Source organism: Pyxicephalus adspersus, chromosome 11 (genome assembly GCF_032062135.1).
Source record: "Pyxicephalus adspersus chromosome 11, UCB_Pads_2.0, whole genome shotgun sequence".
NCBI classification, from domain to species: Eukaryota; Metazoa; Chordata; class Amphibia; order Anura; family Pyxicephalidae; genus Pyxicephalus; species Pyxicephalus adspersus.
Window position 1 is genome coordinate 1372182 of NC_092868.1, and position 13806 is coordinate 1385987.

Here is a 13806-nt window from a genome sequence, read left to right on the forward strand (position 1 = left end):
TTATTATTTTTATGTTCATTTTAAATAAATTATTATTATTTTCCATACTATTATTATTATTTAGTTATTTTGAATTATTATTGTTTTATTGCAAACCTAAAAAATGTTTATAATTATTAAAATATCTTTTCCATGGCAAAAATTTGCAGTTTTCAAAAATACAAACTGGGTATTTTTTGTGATGTCGTTTTGTCAAATATGAAATATTCAACCTGTTTTGAATTAATAAATTTTAAATAAATGCCCTGTTGTAAACAATGAAAAAAAGGAAATTAGGGATCATAAAAATGCAAAAATATTCTAATTGGAGCCTCTGCTGCACTTTTTGTGTCTTTTAGGTTCCTAATACAGAGGGGTTCATTGATAATTGCTTTCCCCCAAATTTTACCCAAATTTTGTAAAATTCAGGTAAAAATTGTGTGAAAACATAAAATGTAGATACCAATTTTTTAAAATATTTTTAGGAATGACACCCATTGTGCTCTGGAGCCCAATCACCAATCTACAATATTTGTGGATCCCCTCAGCACGGTCCGTCTCACATGATGGCGAGTTTTTTATTATGTGGATCTGCCGTGTAATTGAAGCCGCGTCTGAATTCACTATCAGTGAAACCAACCGCAGAGCACAAAGGATTCCCACTGATGGTGAATTATTTAATAGGCATTATTATGAATGAGCCGCTCGGTGGCGGGGGGAAAGCCGGCCGGATGCATTTTGTGGAACAAGCCCGGCATTCTCCTTTTAATTAATCAAAGGCACCGAGATGGCGAATCGATCCTGCAGTGGGTGTAGCGCAGTATTTATAGCGCTTAGAAAATAGTTAAAATTTGCGTTGCATTGGTCCCCAGGCGGCTGTGAGCTGCAATTCATTATTCTTTATTGGTGGAAAATCTGAGCCACGGTTAAGGGGAGCAAGGGGCCCATTGCTTGAAACATGTTAGACTAACAGCACCCTGCAATGCAATGGCTTCTGATTGGCCAACGCTCAGTTTGTTATATAAAGATACATTGTAATTTTTTTGGTTGGGTTAGGACACAAAGGCATTGCTTTTCCCCTTGATATGTTTTCCCCCGCAGATTGTCACCATCCTTGCTTTACTTTCGAGACAGAAATGGACTCAGAGTCTTCGCACCAGGATCAGGTCCCCGGGATCCGGCCCCCGGCCCCTCACTCACCATCAGCGTGCAAAGCCGTGGTCAGGGGGCTGAAGGGGAACCAGCCGGTCCAATGGGAGATCGCCTTTGACATCCAGGAGCTCTTCAGAGAGCGGCAGAACCGAGATGATGATGAGAGCGACCTATGGAACGAGACTTTCCACCACCTGGCCGCCAAATCCATCATCCGAGACTTCGAGCAGCTGGCCGAGAGGGAAACCGAAATCGAGCACGGTAGTGGGAGGGTCAGACCCCATCCACAGCAGATTATACAACTGCTATGGGGCCCCGAGTCTTAAATATCCTCTTCCAAACACAAATGGGGGAAATAGGATTTTATATGTAGCCTGGGGAAACTGAAGAAATGCCTTTAGGCGTGGACTAGAGTGACAGGGGGGCCCTAATGTTTTTTTGTGTGGCCTCCATCCTTATCCCTTGCCACTGTGACACTACAATTCCCAGCATGCCAACCTGCAGTTGTGTTACAGAATAGACTGGACCCCATAATAAATAAATGACCAGCATGATGCATATCGCTCAACTAGCGGATCCTTTGGAAAGGATTCCTACCATGTTACTGCTGCTTTGCAGCATTTGGAAAAAATAGTCATGTGATCTCTAAACATCCTCACATATATGATTGTTCAATTTTCTAGCATTTTCCTGATTTTTTTTTAGAATGAATGAACTCCTGGGGTCACATACAAAATATAGGCCCAGGCTGCCATTTATTGTTTGTAGCTCTCTGTGGGTGTGTCCAGACAGAGAGAGACAGCCTGCCAATCATCTCCAATATGTTGTCCAATAGGCTGGCGCTGGCACCATGGCACACCTCTTCCTAGATCCTCCCCTGCAGAACTAAATCTGCATATGGAGCTTCTAAACAGAGCTCAGGGGATTTCCCAGTCTGAGGGCAGCCAATGAGCTGCCTTCTTAAGTCTGCGGCCATCTTTAGTCACATGCACCCTTATAGGCCTGGCCTCTGTACATCTTCTAGCTGCTACAGACTGGCAGTGGATGGCTGGAAGAGGAAGATTCCGGAGGGCTGCAGTTTAATTAAATAAACTTTCCCTCCTTTCCCTCATTTCACCTCGGACATCTCCTCCCTGATATTTGTGCATGAAATATTCATAGAGGACGTGAGAACAGACAGGGGATGACAGGTGAACAGAATCTTCACCTCCCCCCGCCGCGGTGCAGCGGATAATTGGCCGAGTAGTGTTCTGGAATCCTCAAGAACAGTGAAAGGACGTTTTATCTGGGTGAATGAAGAGGGAGGCCGGGTGTTCCTGATAGTTTATATTTCCTTCTGTTTCCATTATAAATATTTCTCTTCATTTGGTGTCCTCCGACCAGACTATATAATAAAGAATAGGATCACAACATAATCTAAAATATGACATCACCATACAGAATAAAGCATGACATCATCAATGTGACATCATCAAAGTATGACATCATACCAAACAATGACATCACCATACAGAAGAAAGCACAATATCATCCAATCAAAGTGACATTACCAAAACATGACATCATACAATAGAATGACATCACCATATAGAACAAAGCATGACATCATCTAATCAAGTGACATCACCAAAATATGACATCATCTAATAAAATTACATCACTATACACAATAAAGCATGGTTCAATCTAATCAAGTGAAATCACCAAAGTATGACATCATCCCATACAATGACATCACCACCAGACTAAAGCATGACATCATCCAATAAAAGTGACATCACCAAGTATGACATCATCCAATAGAATGACATCACTATACAGAATAACGCATGACATTATCTTGTTGCGTGACATCATCCAAACAAGTGACATCACCATAGACATTATAGTGTGACATCATCTTATTAAGTGACATCACCCTACAGCTACCCTCATACTACCGCCCATCCTATTGTTGACATTTGGGGTGACCCGATACTTCCATGTGCCACATCTCGTATCCCCATCATTCCTTGTGTGTTTTTATTTCTCAGGCATTGGGCGAAGGTTCCAGCTGAACGCCATCCATGCCAGCAAAGCCTGCAACGTCATCAGCAAGTACACGGCTTTTGTTCCCGTCGATCTGAGCAGCAATTCGTACCTGCCCAGCGTTGTGGAGTACGCCAACACAGGTAGTAGCCCAGTACTCTGTGTCCTTGTGCTCCACCCAGCTTAGTAGTGGCCCTCACTGCTTGCTTTGATCTGGGTTTTATGTTTGCTTTCCTCCTGTGTCTCATGTACTGACCCTCACCGTTTCCTGCAGCCCGTCCTGCATTCTGTCCTGTTAACTGTACGTCTCTCGTCTGGCCCTCTCTCTCTCTGTCTTTGTCTGGAGGCCCCTCCCCCCTGACTGAAGAGGATGCGCTCCTTCCCTGCTAGGTGCCGCACTTAAGCAGGGTTCCCAGAGGAGCCTGAGCTCCGGAAGTCGCCGCCTACGAGGATTCTCCATCGGCCTCGGACGCTCCCAGTCAACGTGCGTGTCGGAACCGTCAGAGGACCGATTTTTCAGTAAGGGCACCACCAATAACAACTCTTAGAAATATGATATCCTGATATATATATATGATGTGGTTTGCATGATATGTGCTAACTGTCAGGGGTTGGCATGCTGAGATGAACCATCCGATACCAGAGAAGCCTCCTCGTGGGTGTAAACTAAAATAGGAAACCAATGTCGGGCGGCCATTTCTAATATTGAAACCCAACGCATCTGCATTTACTTTGTGTTTCTTGCATGACAGATGTGGATGAGACAGCGACTTCACCCTGCACAACGCCCGTTTCCTCTGGGTGGGAACGATGCAGCTTTCCACAAGGTACGTCCTGCGATCGGAGAATGTGGACTATGCGGCTGTCTTCATTATCCAAGCGTTCATATTTCCATCCTAGCTACCCCTATAGCAGCTAAAACCAGGACTAAGGCATCTACGTGTTCCCAGCACCGCAATATGGAATAAGTGGAGTCATGTGATAAGAAGTTGCAGGTCTTCCAGATCGTTTACCATTCTTCTTTCTTTATATATATATAGGTGCCCCGCGCAGTCCTTCCGTCTCCTCTTCCCATTCTCAGAGGTCCATAGAAAGTCTCTTTGCGGCTAGGTAAGGTGACTTGACGGTGTTTAGTGACAGCTTGCCCTCTTACCCCTCCAAATCCATAATCTCCGCTCTCTTTACAGATTGTCTCTTAACAAGACCCGGCTTCTGACTCGTGCAGCAAAGGGATTCATGATCAAATCTCCAGGGAAAGGCAGCGAGGAGAGCGAGAGCGAGAAGAACATTGATTATTTACCACTGGTAAGGTGAACGGTCAGGTTGTACCAACACAAAACCATTGGTTAGCTTATACCAACCATCATAGAGCTGGGGGCTTATCAGGGACAGGCCGGAGTACCGGCAAGAAGGGCGATTGCCCATTGGATCTTTTTTCGAAAAGACCGCTCATCTGTAGTATGCTGTTGATTATCATGATTCCTCCTCTTATTTCTCTTCCCTTTAATTCTGTATTTTTGGCATTTGTGATATCTGCCAGACTAATGATGCCATTTCCCCTTCTAGGTGTCTCTGCAGTTGGCTTGCGGAGGTTTCCTGCTCAACCAGGCTTTTGCCGATGCTGCAAACATCCCGATAGACAAGCTCAAGTGGACATCGCCTTTCAGCAGTCACCGTGCCGCCCTCAGTCCGATGTCTCACAGTTCTCCATCCAAAAAGGACACCAGCCTTCCTCCGGGCACGTGCCAGCTGCTGGCACCGGAAAATGACCTCCATGCCACGGTGAATGGCTTCGGAGAAGATGTCAGCCAACCAACCCGAACGAGGCACCTGTCCAGCAGTGCCTTGGATAGTCCTTCTCGCTCTTCAAAGACGGACAATGAACTGTCCCTTCCAGTCCTTTCTATCCGGCGGTTCTCTTCTCCCGAAAGTGTACAGGACTCCTCCTCCATCCACACAGACAGCGGTTTGGGGTCGGAGTCCGATGGCACCGAAGTGCAGTCGTGGATGGAGAGCATCGAGGAGCAACGCAAGTCTCATCCAGAAAGCATGATCTGGGCTACTGCCGTGGCCTTGGCTTGGTTGGAGAATAACTCCGCAGCTTATTTCATAGAATGGGAGCTTCTGGCCTCCAAAGCCGATAGGTGGTTATGTAAGCAGCGGATCCCCGAGGGACGCACCCTGGCCACAGTCAAATCGGCGGCCCAGCAGCTCTTCGTCTTGCTGCGACACTGGGACGAAAACCTGCAGTTTAACGTCCTATGCTACAATCCCAGCAGTATGTAGCAGAAACATTAAGCGATGTGAAGCAAAAACATCTGTATGTCGTGGTATGGCTGTTCTGTGAAGACGTTTATCTGTTCTCTCAGTGTTGGTGGGTTTGAAGTGACGTCTTTGCATGTTGGCGCTGAATGTGTTGTGCGGCCAGCAGAGGGAGCAGTTGAGAATCCGGAGGCGGATAGGGAGGGCTGACGTTTCGGGCAGGGGTCTGGTTCCTGAATTAAGTGCATCCTACCAAGATGGCCAGGATTGGGGGGGGGGGTAAAACTGTCCTCCTAGAAGGACTTGCAAAAAGGCCTTCAAGATTCTACATCCATTGGTGGAGACGATGAGTTTCCTCCTCAAATGCCTAAGATTTTATTGTTTTCCAAAGTGCAATATTGGTGAATAATGATAAGGATTCACTAAGTAGCTCCAAATACCAGTGAAAGTTCATTCCAGGCCAATTGTTTGTATTGAGGCTCAGATGGCGTGGAGGGATGAAGAATATGGCCAAGGTTTCCTAACAGAAACAATGCTGCTTCTTGTTTGGCACAATAGGGCACTTATATGGGGCATTCTTGGGTGCCATGGTTGACCGGTGATGAGGTCACACGTACCTGTCCAATGGGAGTTCAGTAATTCAGAGTCCCACTAATGTGAATCTCAATGGCCCTCATTATGCTATCACAACACGAGTAAGATGCCAACCAGTTGATAAAGGTCCAAGGGGGTAAAATTTGCTCACTGGGGCCTTTCTTGGGTAGAGAAGCCTCTTGGATGAGCAAAGTTGTGCTTCCAATTTAGCAAATTGGCAAGATGACGGAGGGCAAAGATGGTAGATACTTCTACCGTAGGCGAGGTTGCATGGATCATAAGGTGGCAACATTGACACAAGTGGGAACAGAGAGGGCAAAGCCTAATTCCACCATAGAGACCTTTGGCGAGGAACCACTAGAAGGTGCGTAGCAGGGCATAAAGAAGAGTACAGCAAGCCCTTATGGGTGGGTAAAGATTGCAAAGGTGGGAAAGTTGTTCCCCTGGCATGGCCGTGCCTCTTGGTGGAACAGACCAGGTTCAGATGCCAGCAGTTAGGACTGGGTAGTCCATATTGTGCCCATGGTGGGAAGGCCAGGCAGTGATCGTTTTGAACTGATATATTTCTCTCTGCCAGCCTTCTATAATTCAGTATCTCATTGGTCTGCTGGCACGAGCTCTTCGCATGGTTCTCTGCCCCGTTGTGCTCATGGTGGTCAGTTCTGCCGTCTCTAGTGATGTAGCGTCATCTACGTTTGTATATATGGTGGTCTTCCAGCCTTGTGCGTGTGTGCCGATGTGTGAGCCTTGGCGTCTCCTTCCCAATACCGGAAGGGGTGTGTCCAGTCTGGGTGGGAGGGGCTGGCGGTGCCCCGGTTATGCCCAGCTCTGCCCGTCTTCTCTGTGAGAATGTAAGCAGCCACGTGGTAGCATTACGTGGTGTGTGGTATCTTCTGTGCTGTATTGGGGGATCCGGGGTTGGGGAATCACTTGCAGGAATGTGGGATCTGGTCTATGCATGGGGTTCTGGTGTTTGAGATTCTATTATTAAATATAATTTTCTGGCTTCTGTCTGATTTTTGGGGTTTTTACACGTTCCTGGTTTTTGGGGGAAATTTCCTGACCTCCCATCTCTGCCTCTGCAACCTCCCAGAAAACCTCAAACTACCAATAGGTAAACTTTGGATGTTCCTGGACATTGCTCATCAATCCACCAATCGGGGTGACTACTGTGCCTTCCCTAGGAGGAGAGCACAACAGGGTGCCGCTCTTTCATCCACCCGTCCCCATGGAACAGGATGGTGCTGTGTCACTGGAAAGGATCATAAAAGACAGAAAGACTTAAGCTACGTACACACGGCAGATTTTTATCGCCCGATAATCGGCATCGGCCAATTATCGGGCGAAAATCTTCCGTGTGTACAGTCGGTGTCGTCCATCGTCCGGACGACCGACCTGCCGGATCCACGGACGATGGACGACAGCCGATCGTAATGAAAGGGAAGGGGAGAGCTCGCAGCAGGGTGCCGCTCCGTCGCTCTCCCCCTCCCCTCTCCATAGAGCATGAACGGTGCTGTATGTACAGCATCGTTCATGCATCGTGCACTCCCTTGTGAAAGATCCTTTCCAACGACAAAAATTGCAAGTGTGTACGCAGCTTTACAGATAGATGGGGGGGGGGGGGGGGGGGTCATACAGGGGCCACAGCAGATTAGCATGAATCAATTTATTAAAGGAATGCTAATCCCGGAACAATTTACTGAGTGATGGCATTATAGATACCACATATATACCCCTTAAATTCCCCTATATATACCCCCCCATAGATACCCTCTCTATATAAATACCCCCATATACAGTATATATCCCCCATACATTCCCCTATATATACCCCCATGGATACCCTTCCTATTTATATACCCCCATATACAGTATATACCCCCCATAGATACCCTAACTATATAAATACCCCAATATACAGTATATGTCCCCCATACATTCCCCTATATATACCCCCATGGATACCCTTCTTATATATATACCCCATATAGAGTATATACCCCCCTATAGATACCCTAACTATATAAATACCCCCATATACAGGATATATCCCCCATAGATTCCCCTATATAAAGCCCCATGGATACCCTTCTTATATATATACCCCCATATACAGTATATACCCCCCATAGATACCCTAACTATATAAATACCCCAATATACAGTATCTGTCCCCCATAGATTCCCCTATATATACCCCGTGGATACCCTATTCATATATATACCCCATATAGAGTATATACCCCACTATATATACACTTTTTACTATATAAATACCCCAATATACAGTATATATGCCCCATACATTCCCCTATATACCCCCCATGAATACCCTTCCTATATATATATACCCCTATATACAGTATATACCCCCATAGATACCCTTTACTATATAAATACCCCAATATACAGTATATACCCCCCATGGATACCCTTCCTATATATATATAACCACATATACAATATATACCCCCCATGTGGATACTACCCATACATTTCCCTATATATACCCCCCTCAGATACCCCCCTTACATTCCCCTATATATACCCCCCTCATTTACAGTATATACCCCCTCTATGTATACCCTTCCTATTTATATACTTACATATACAGTATATACCCCCCATACATTCACCATTATATACCCCCATGTATATCCTTCTCATATACCCCTTACATATTCTCTTATATATCCCCCTTATGTATACCCCCATAGATACCCTCCCTATATATTTATTCCTATATACAGTATATACCCCCCTTACACTCCCCTATATATACCCCTCTATATATATATATACCCCCATATACAGTATATACCCCCCATGGATACTCCCCATACATTCACCCATTATATATACCCCCATGCTTGTCATATTTAGGGGGAGAGGGCTCTCATTCAACTATTCTTAGCGTTTTATCTTCCCACTGAACAGAATATCAGGGAATCCTCATTCGGAGTAATGCTGTGCCCTCTAAAAACCAGGGCAGCTCCTAGGTCTATAAACACCTGCCTGCCCCCGCCCCATGTATAACACAGCCACTGCTCCCCCTATAGGCAGAGTAGCATAGTGAAGATTGGTACACTGACTGTAGATTACCTGTTCAAGGTGTAAAGTCCCAGCGCTCGCCATGTGACCCTGGGATGGACCCCACAGCTGAATCCGCTTGACACCTGAACAGGTAAGTACCACGGCGATCACCAGCCAATGGGAGGAGAAAAGACGAGCAGAGGCAATTTTATACAGGGGGGCAAATTGAAGGGTGACTAGGACCAGGGTGTCCAGAAGATAAAAGAGGGAATCTTTATATAGACTTTCAGTGACCTTTCCCTATCTACAAGCCCCTCCAATGATTCCCTACTATCAGCAGCACTCCCCACACTTCCCCTATCACAGATGAAGCACATTGTCAGTATTGCTGCACTGACCCCACCCTTTTATATGGAGGGGTCATCTGATCCAAAAGCCTCTGATTGGTCAGTCATAGGACACCTGAGTCCAGGGTGTGGCAGGTGGGTTGAGGATTTCACTTCTGACCTGAGATGAGAGGTGATCACAAATGTCTGACACAGATCAGCCCCATCATGTGATTGGATACAATGGTACAATGTTGCAGTTTTATTGCACTATTAGCTGCATTGTTCTCTCTTTTCTGAAAATACCCCAGCAGCTCTCCTCGTCTTTGTTCTATATCAGTGGCGGCAAATCAAAACAACAGCCGGGGCCCGGTGACTATATTTATCCTGGGTGGTCCAGGTGTTGCTGGTTCCTGATTCATCCCTTCTGTCGGCTCCGCTGCGTCATTGTTGTGTTACAACCGACGGGGAGGAATTTAATGAGGGAAAGCCGCGTAGTCACCACTGAGCCAGGTGACCCCAATATTTATTTATATCTTCCTCTGTGGTCATTGAAGACATTGGGGTGTCCTGGACAATCGCCAATGTTCTGCCGCGGTGTCACAGCTCCAGAGTTGTCACTCAGCCAGAAGGCGAGGGGGCGAAATCTGCACCAAATATTCATCATCGCCTTTTAATTTGTCGCTTCAGAGGAGGGAATGAAATCTGCAGATAAAAGTAACAAACGTGGGGAGCTGTGTGCCAGCCATAATTGTCACCCCCATAGTTGTCACCTCAATCGTTGTCACCCCTATCATTGTCACTCCCATTGTTGTCACCCCCATCATTGTCCCCCCTATCATTGTCACCCCCATCGTTGTCACTCCCATTGTTGTCACCCCCATCTTTGTCACCCCTATTATTGTCACCTCAATCGTTTTCACACCCATCATTGTCAACCCTATCGTTGTCACCCCCATCTTTGTCACCCCTATCATTGTCACTCCCATTGTTGTCCCCCCTATCATTATCTTCCCTATTATTGTCATCCCCATCATTGTCTCCACCATCCTTGTCACCTCTATCATTGTCCCTCCCATCATAGTCACCCCCATTACTGTCACCCCCTACTGTTGTCACCCCCATCCCTGCTCCTAAGGTTGGTGAAATGACCAGGAACTGGTGCGTGGGGTTTATATTCAGAATCCTAGAATTTGTCCGTCATCCTTTTCTGGCAATTCTTTACCTGAATCAGAAAAGCTAATTTCATTGGCTAATGCATTCTGGGAGCTCCGCCCCCTGTGTGACCCATTGTTACCTGCAGCCCTGGAAATTGTCCATCTCTGCCATCTTCCACCCTGAGGTTTGTACCCAATGAAGAATGAAACCAACCGGGGTCCCTGTGCAGAACTAATATGCCATTCCCCATTCCCACCATTGCACAATGGCTGCTGTAGGGGCCCCTGGTTGGCACAACCTGCCCCTCATTATGTGCAGCCCTTGTTTGCCATGAGCGGCACTGTGCAGGTGGGGTATTAGTGGGGGGGCAATTCTTTTGCCCTGTAGTTCAGTACACACAGTCCATACTCCCCTACCTACCCCTGCTATGGCAACAAGAAAAGGTGAACTGGCCCTTTACCAGCACACGGGCAGTTTGAAGAGTTAAATAGATGGGCGTCGGATGGGACGAGATTACCCAGCGCCTCCTCCTGCCACTGACCCTGCAGCGCCCTTGACAGGGGGGTCAGGGAGGTGCGCAGGTATTTCCGAAATCAGATTAGGTCGCTGAGGGTTTAATAATCTCAGGACGTTTCCATAGCAACAGGAACATTTGCGCTCCGAAACACCTGAAGAGATGGCGGATGAGCTGAGATGTGGAGGGAGCGGGGTAACGAGCGGTGATGTCACCTAACGCCGCGCGCCGTCCACTGTCACCGATAATAGTCCCTAGAGAGGATGCCGGGGGATGGGTGAATTTAAACAAAATGGGGCCCTGGGTACATATAAAGTGGGGGCCCCAAATACACAGGATTGCAGCTCCCTGCACCCCCTGCTATAGTGTTACTTGGGGCCCCAGAGAAGTAAGGGGCCCTAAAATGGTCCTGGCTAGAGTGGGCATTGGGGGAGCTCATAAACCTCAACCGGCTGCAGATAAAATTTTATTTCTCACAGATAATCATAAAATGTTTCTCTCAATTTCTGATCAATATGCCAATCAAACATTGGGCTGGAACGCCGGATCCTTCCTTGTTCAATCAATGAGCATTTCTTATTTTGCTGGAAGAGCTCCCCAACAACCCACAGATAATGGAAGTGCTTCCCAACAATCACCAGCCAATGAGAGCATAACCCAACAACCCTCAGCCAATAGGAGAGCTCCCCAACAACCCCTAACCAATGGGAGTGCTCCCAACAACTGCCAGCCAATTGGAGCATTACCCAACAACCCCCAGCCAATGGAAGAGCTCCCCAACAACCCCCAGCCAATAGGAGCTCTCCCCAACAATTACTAGCCAATAGGAGTGCTCCCTAATAACTGCCAGCCAATGGGAGCATTACCCAACAACCCCCAGCCAATGGGAGCATTATCCAACAACCCCCAGCCAATGGGAGCGCTCCCCAACAACCCCCAGCCAATGGGAGCGTTACCCAACAACCCCCAGCCAATGGGAGTCCTTCCCAACAACCCCCAGCCAATGGGAGTCCTCCCCAACAACCCCCAGCCAATGGGAGTCCTCCCCAACAACCCCCAGCCAATGGGAGTCCTCCCCAACACCCCCCAGCAAATGAGAGTCCTCCCCAACAACCCCCAGCCATTGGGAGCGTTACCCAACAACCCCCAGCCATTGGGAGCGTTACCCAACAACCCCCAGCCAATGGGAGTCTTCCCCAACAACCCCCAGCAAATGAGAGTCCTCCCCAACAACCCCCAGCCGATGAGAGCATTACCCAACACCCCCCAGCCAATGGGAGTTCTCCTCGCTGTGCTAGTTGTTGGTGTGAATACCAGGGAACTAGTGATTGTTACCAATCTCCACCTGTCGGCTCTGCTGGGCGATGAGCGCATGGTGGTAACCAGGTAAATATTCAATATCCAGGAGATAGAGAAGAGAGAGGAGAACAAAGGTGATAGGAGAGGAGAGGGGGTGATGAATGTATAAAGGAGAGGAAATGGTAGGTGATAAAGGGAAAGGATAAGAAAAGTAAAGGCAAAGGAACCGAGTATCAGGAAAGTATGGGAAGGGGATGAGAGGAGGAAATAGCAGAGTAGAGGAAAGGAGAGGAAAGGAGAGACATGAATGAGGAAGAAATGGAAGGAAAGGAGAGTAAGACTGATTGGAGGGGTGAAATACGATGAAGAAAAGGGAGAGGAACTGAGCAGGAAAGGAAAGATGAGCAAACAAGATGAGTGAGGAGGAGGGGTAGGGAGAAGAGAAAAGAGAAAGGAAAATGAGGGAAGTGGAGAGGAGGGAAGAGGAAAAGAAAGGATGGAGAGGGAGAGAAAAAAGGGAAAAGAGGGAAAGGAAAAGTGGAGAGGAGTGGGAAGAGCATGGAAGGAGAGGAATGGAAGGGAGAAGAGAGAACATAGAGAATACTTAGAGGACATGAGGAGAGGAGAGTTTTCTTACAGAGGAGGTGATACAAGATGGAAGGAGGAAGAGGAAAGAAAGGAGAGGAGTGAAAAGGATCATAGAAGATTTGATGGTAGAGAAGGACGGAGGATGTGTGGGGGAGGAAGGGAAATATGGGACAGTTTGGGAAAAGGTGGGAGAGGAGGGAAGAGAAGGAAAGAAGGAAATTAAAGAAGATGGGAGAGGTGGGGTAGGAGAGGAATGGAGAGGAGAAAAGAAGAAGGGTGGAGATGAGGGGAAAAGAAAGAAAAAGTAAAATAATGGAAAGAATGGGAGAAAGGAGGAAAGAAGAACACGCCAACACAGTGGCCACCTACACCCAACGGATAACTTTGGTCATTTTCTGCTAATTGGCACCTCAGCTCCGCCTCTCCTGGGGGTAAATAAGGGGCGAGGAGTTAGCGGGCCCCGGGCCCTTCTATAACTTTGCCCATTCATCCACACACAAGTCTATATTCTGGATCGCCCCCCCCCCAGAAGAAAAAAACAAGCACTTACCTGGTCCCATCGGCGTTCTCCAGGCTCCTGCCATCCATCGGGCCGCGCTCTCTTCGTCCGATCTGTCTCCCGGCGAGTGTGCTGGGATTCCCCGGGAATTTCCGGTGACCTCGGTGCGTGTGGCCGTCGCTAAAGGCACGGCGGGAATTTCAAATTAATTTGTATTAAATTCATTACAAAATACTTTTATTGAATGCAATACACTGAATTTATGTCTGAAAGTAGCACTTTGCTTTTCATGAAAATTACAGAAAAACATGTGAATTCATTATGAAAAACAGTATAATATAATAGTGTGAGTATAATAAAGAAACACAAAATCA

General features: G+C 47.1%; 1 protein-coding gene across 2 annotated transcripts in view; it reads left to right on the forward strand.

The window, feature by feature from the left end:
• The window catches only part of VWA5B1 (von Willebrand factor A domain containing 5B1), a 53004-nt gene extending 45984 nt beyond the window's left edge, over positions 1–7020 (forward strand). Inside the window, exons 16-22 of one of the 2 annotated variants that reach the window (XM_072426071.1) lie at positions 1081–1392; positions 3165–3302; positions 3550–3678; positions 3912–3986; positions 4200–4269; positions 4347–4464; positions 4726–7020. In XM_072426071.1, coding sequence (XP_072282172.1) covers positions 1081–1392; positions 3165–3302; positions 3550–3678; positions 3912–3986; positions 4200–4269; positions 4347–4464; positions 4726–5445 — 1562 coding nt within the window. In that variant the 3' untranslated portion in view covers positions 5446–7020. The remainder of the gene's footprint in view (positions 1–1080; positions 1393–3164; positions 3303–3549; positions 3679–3911; positions 3987–4199; positions 4270–4346; positions 4465–4725) is intronic. The other variant, XM_072426072.1, reaches the window with a different exon arrangement.
• The last annotated feature ends 6786 nt before the right edge of the window (positions 7021–13806 follow it).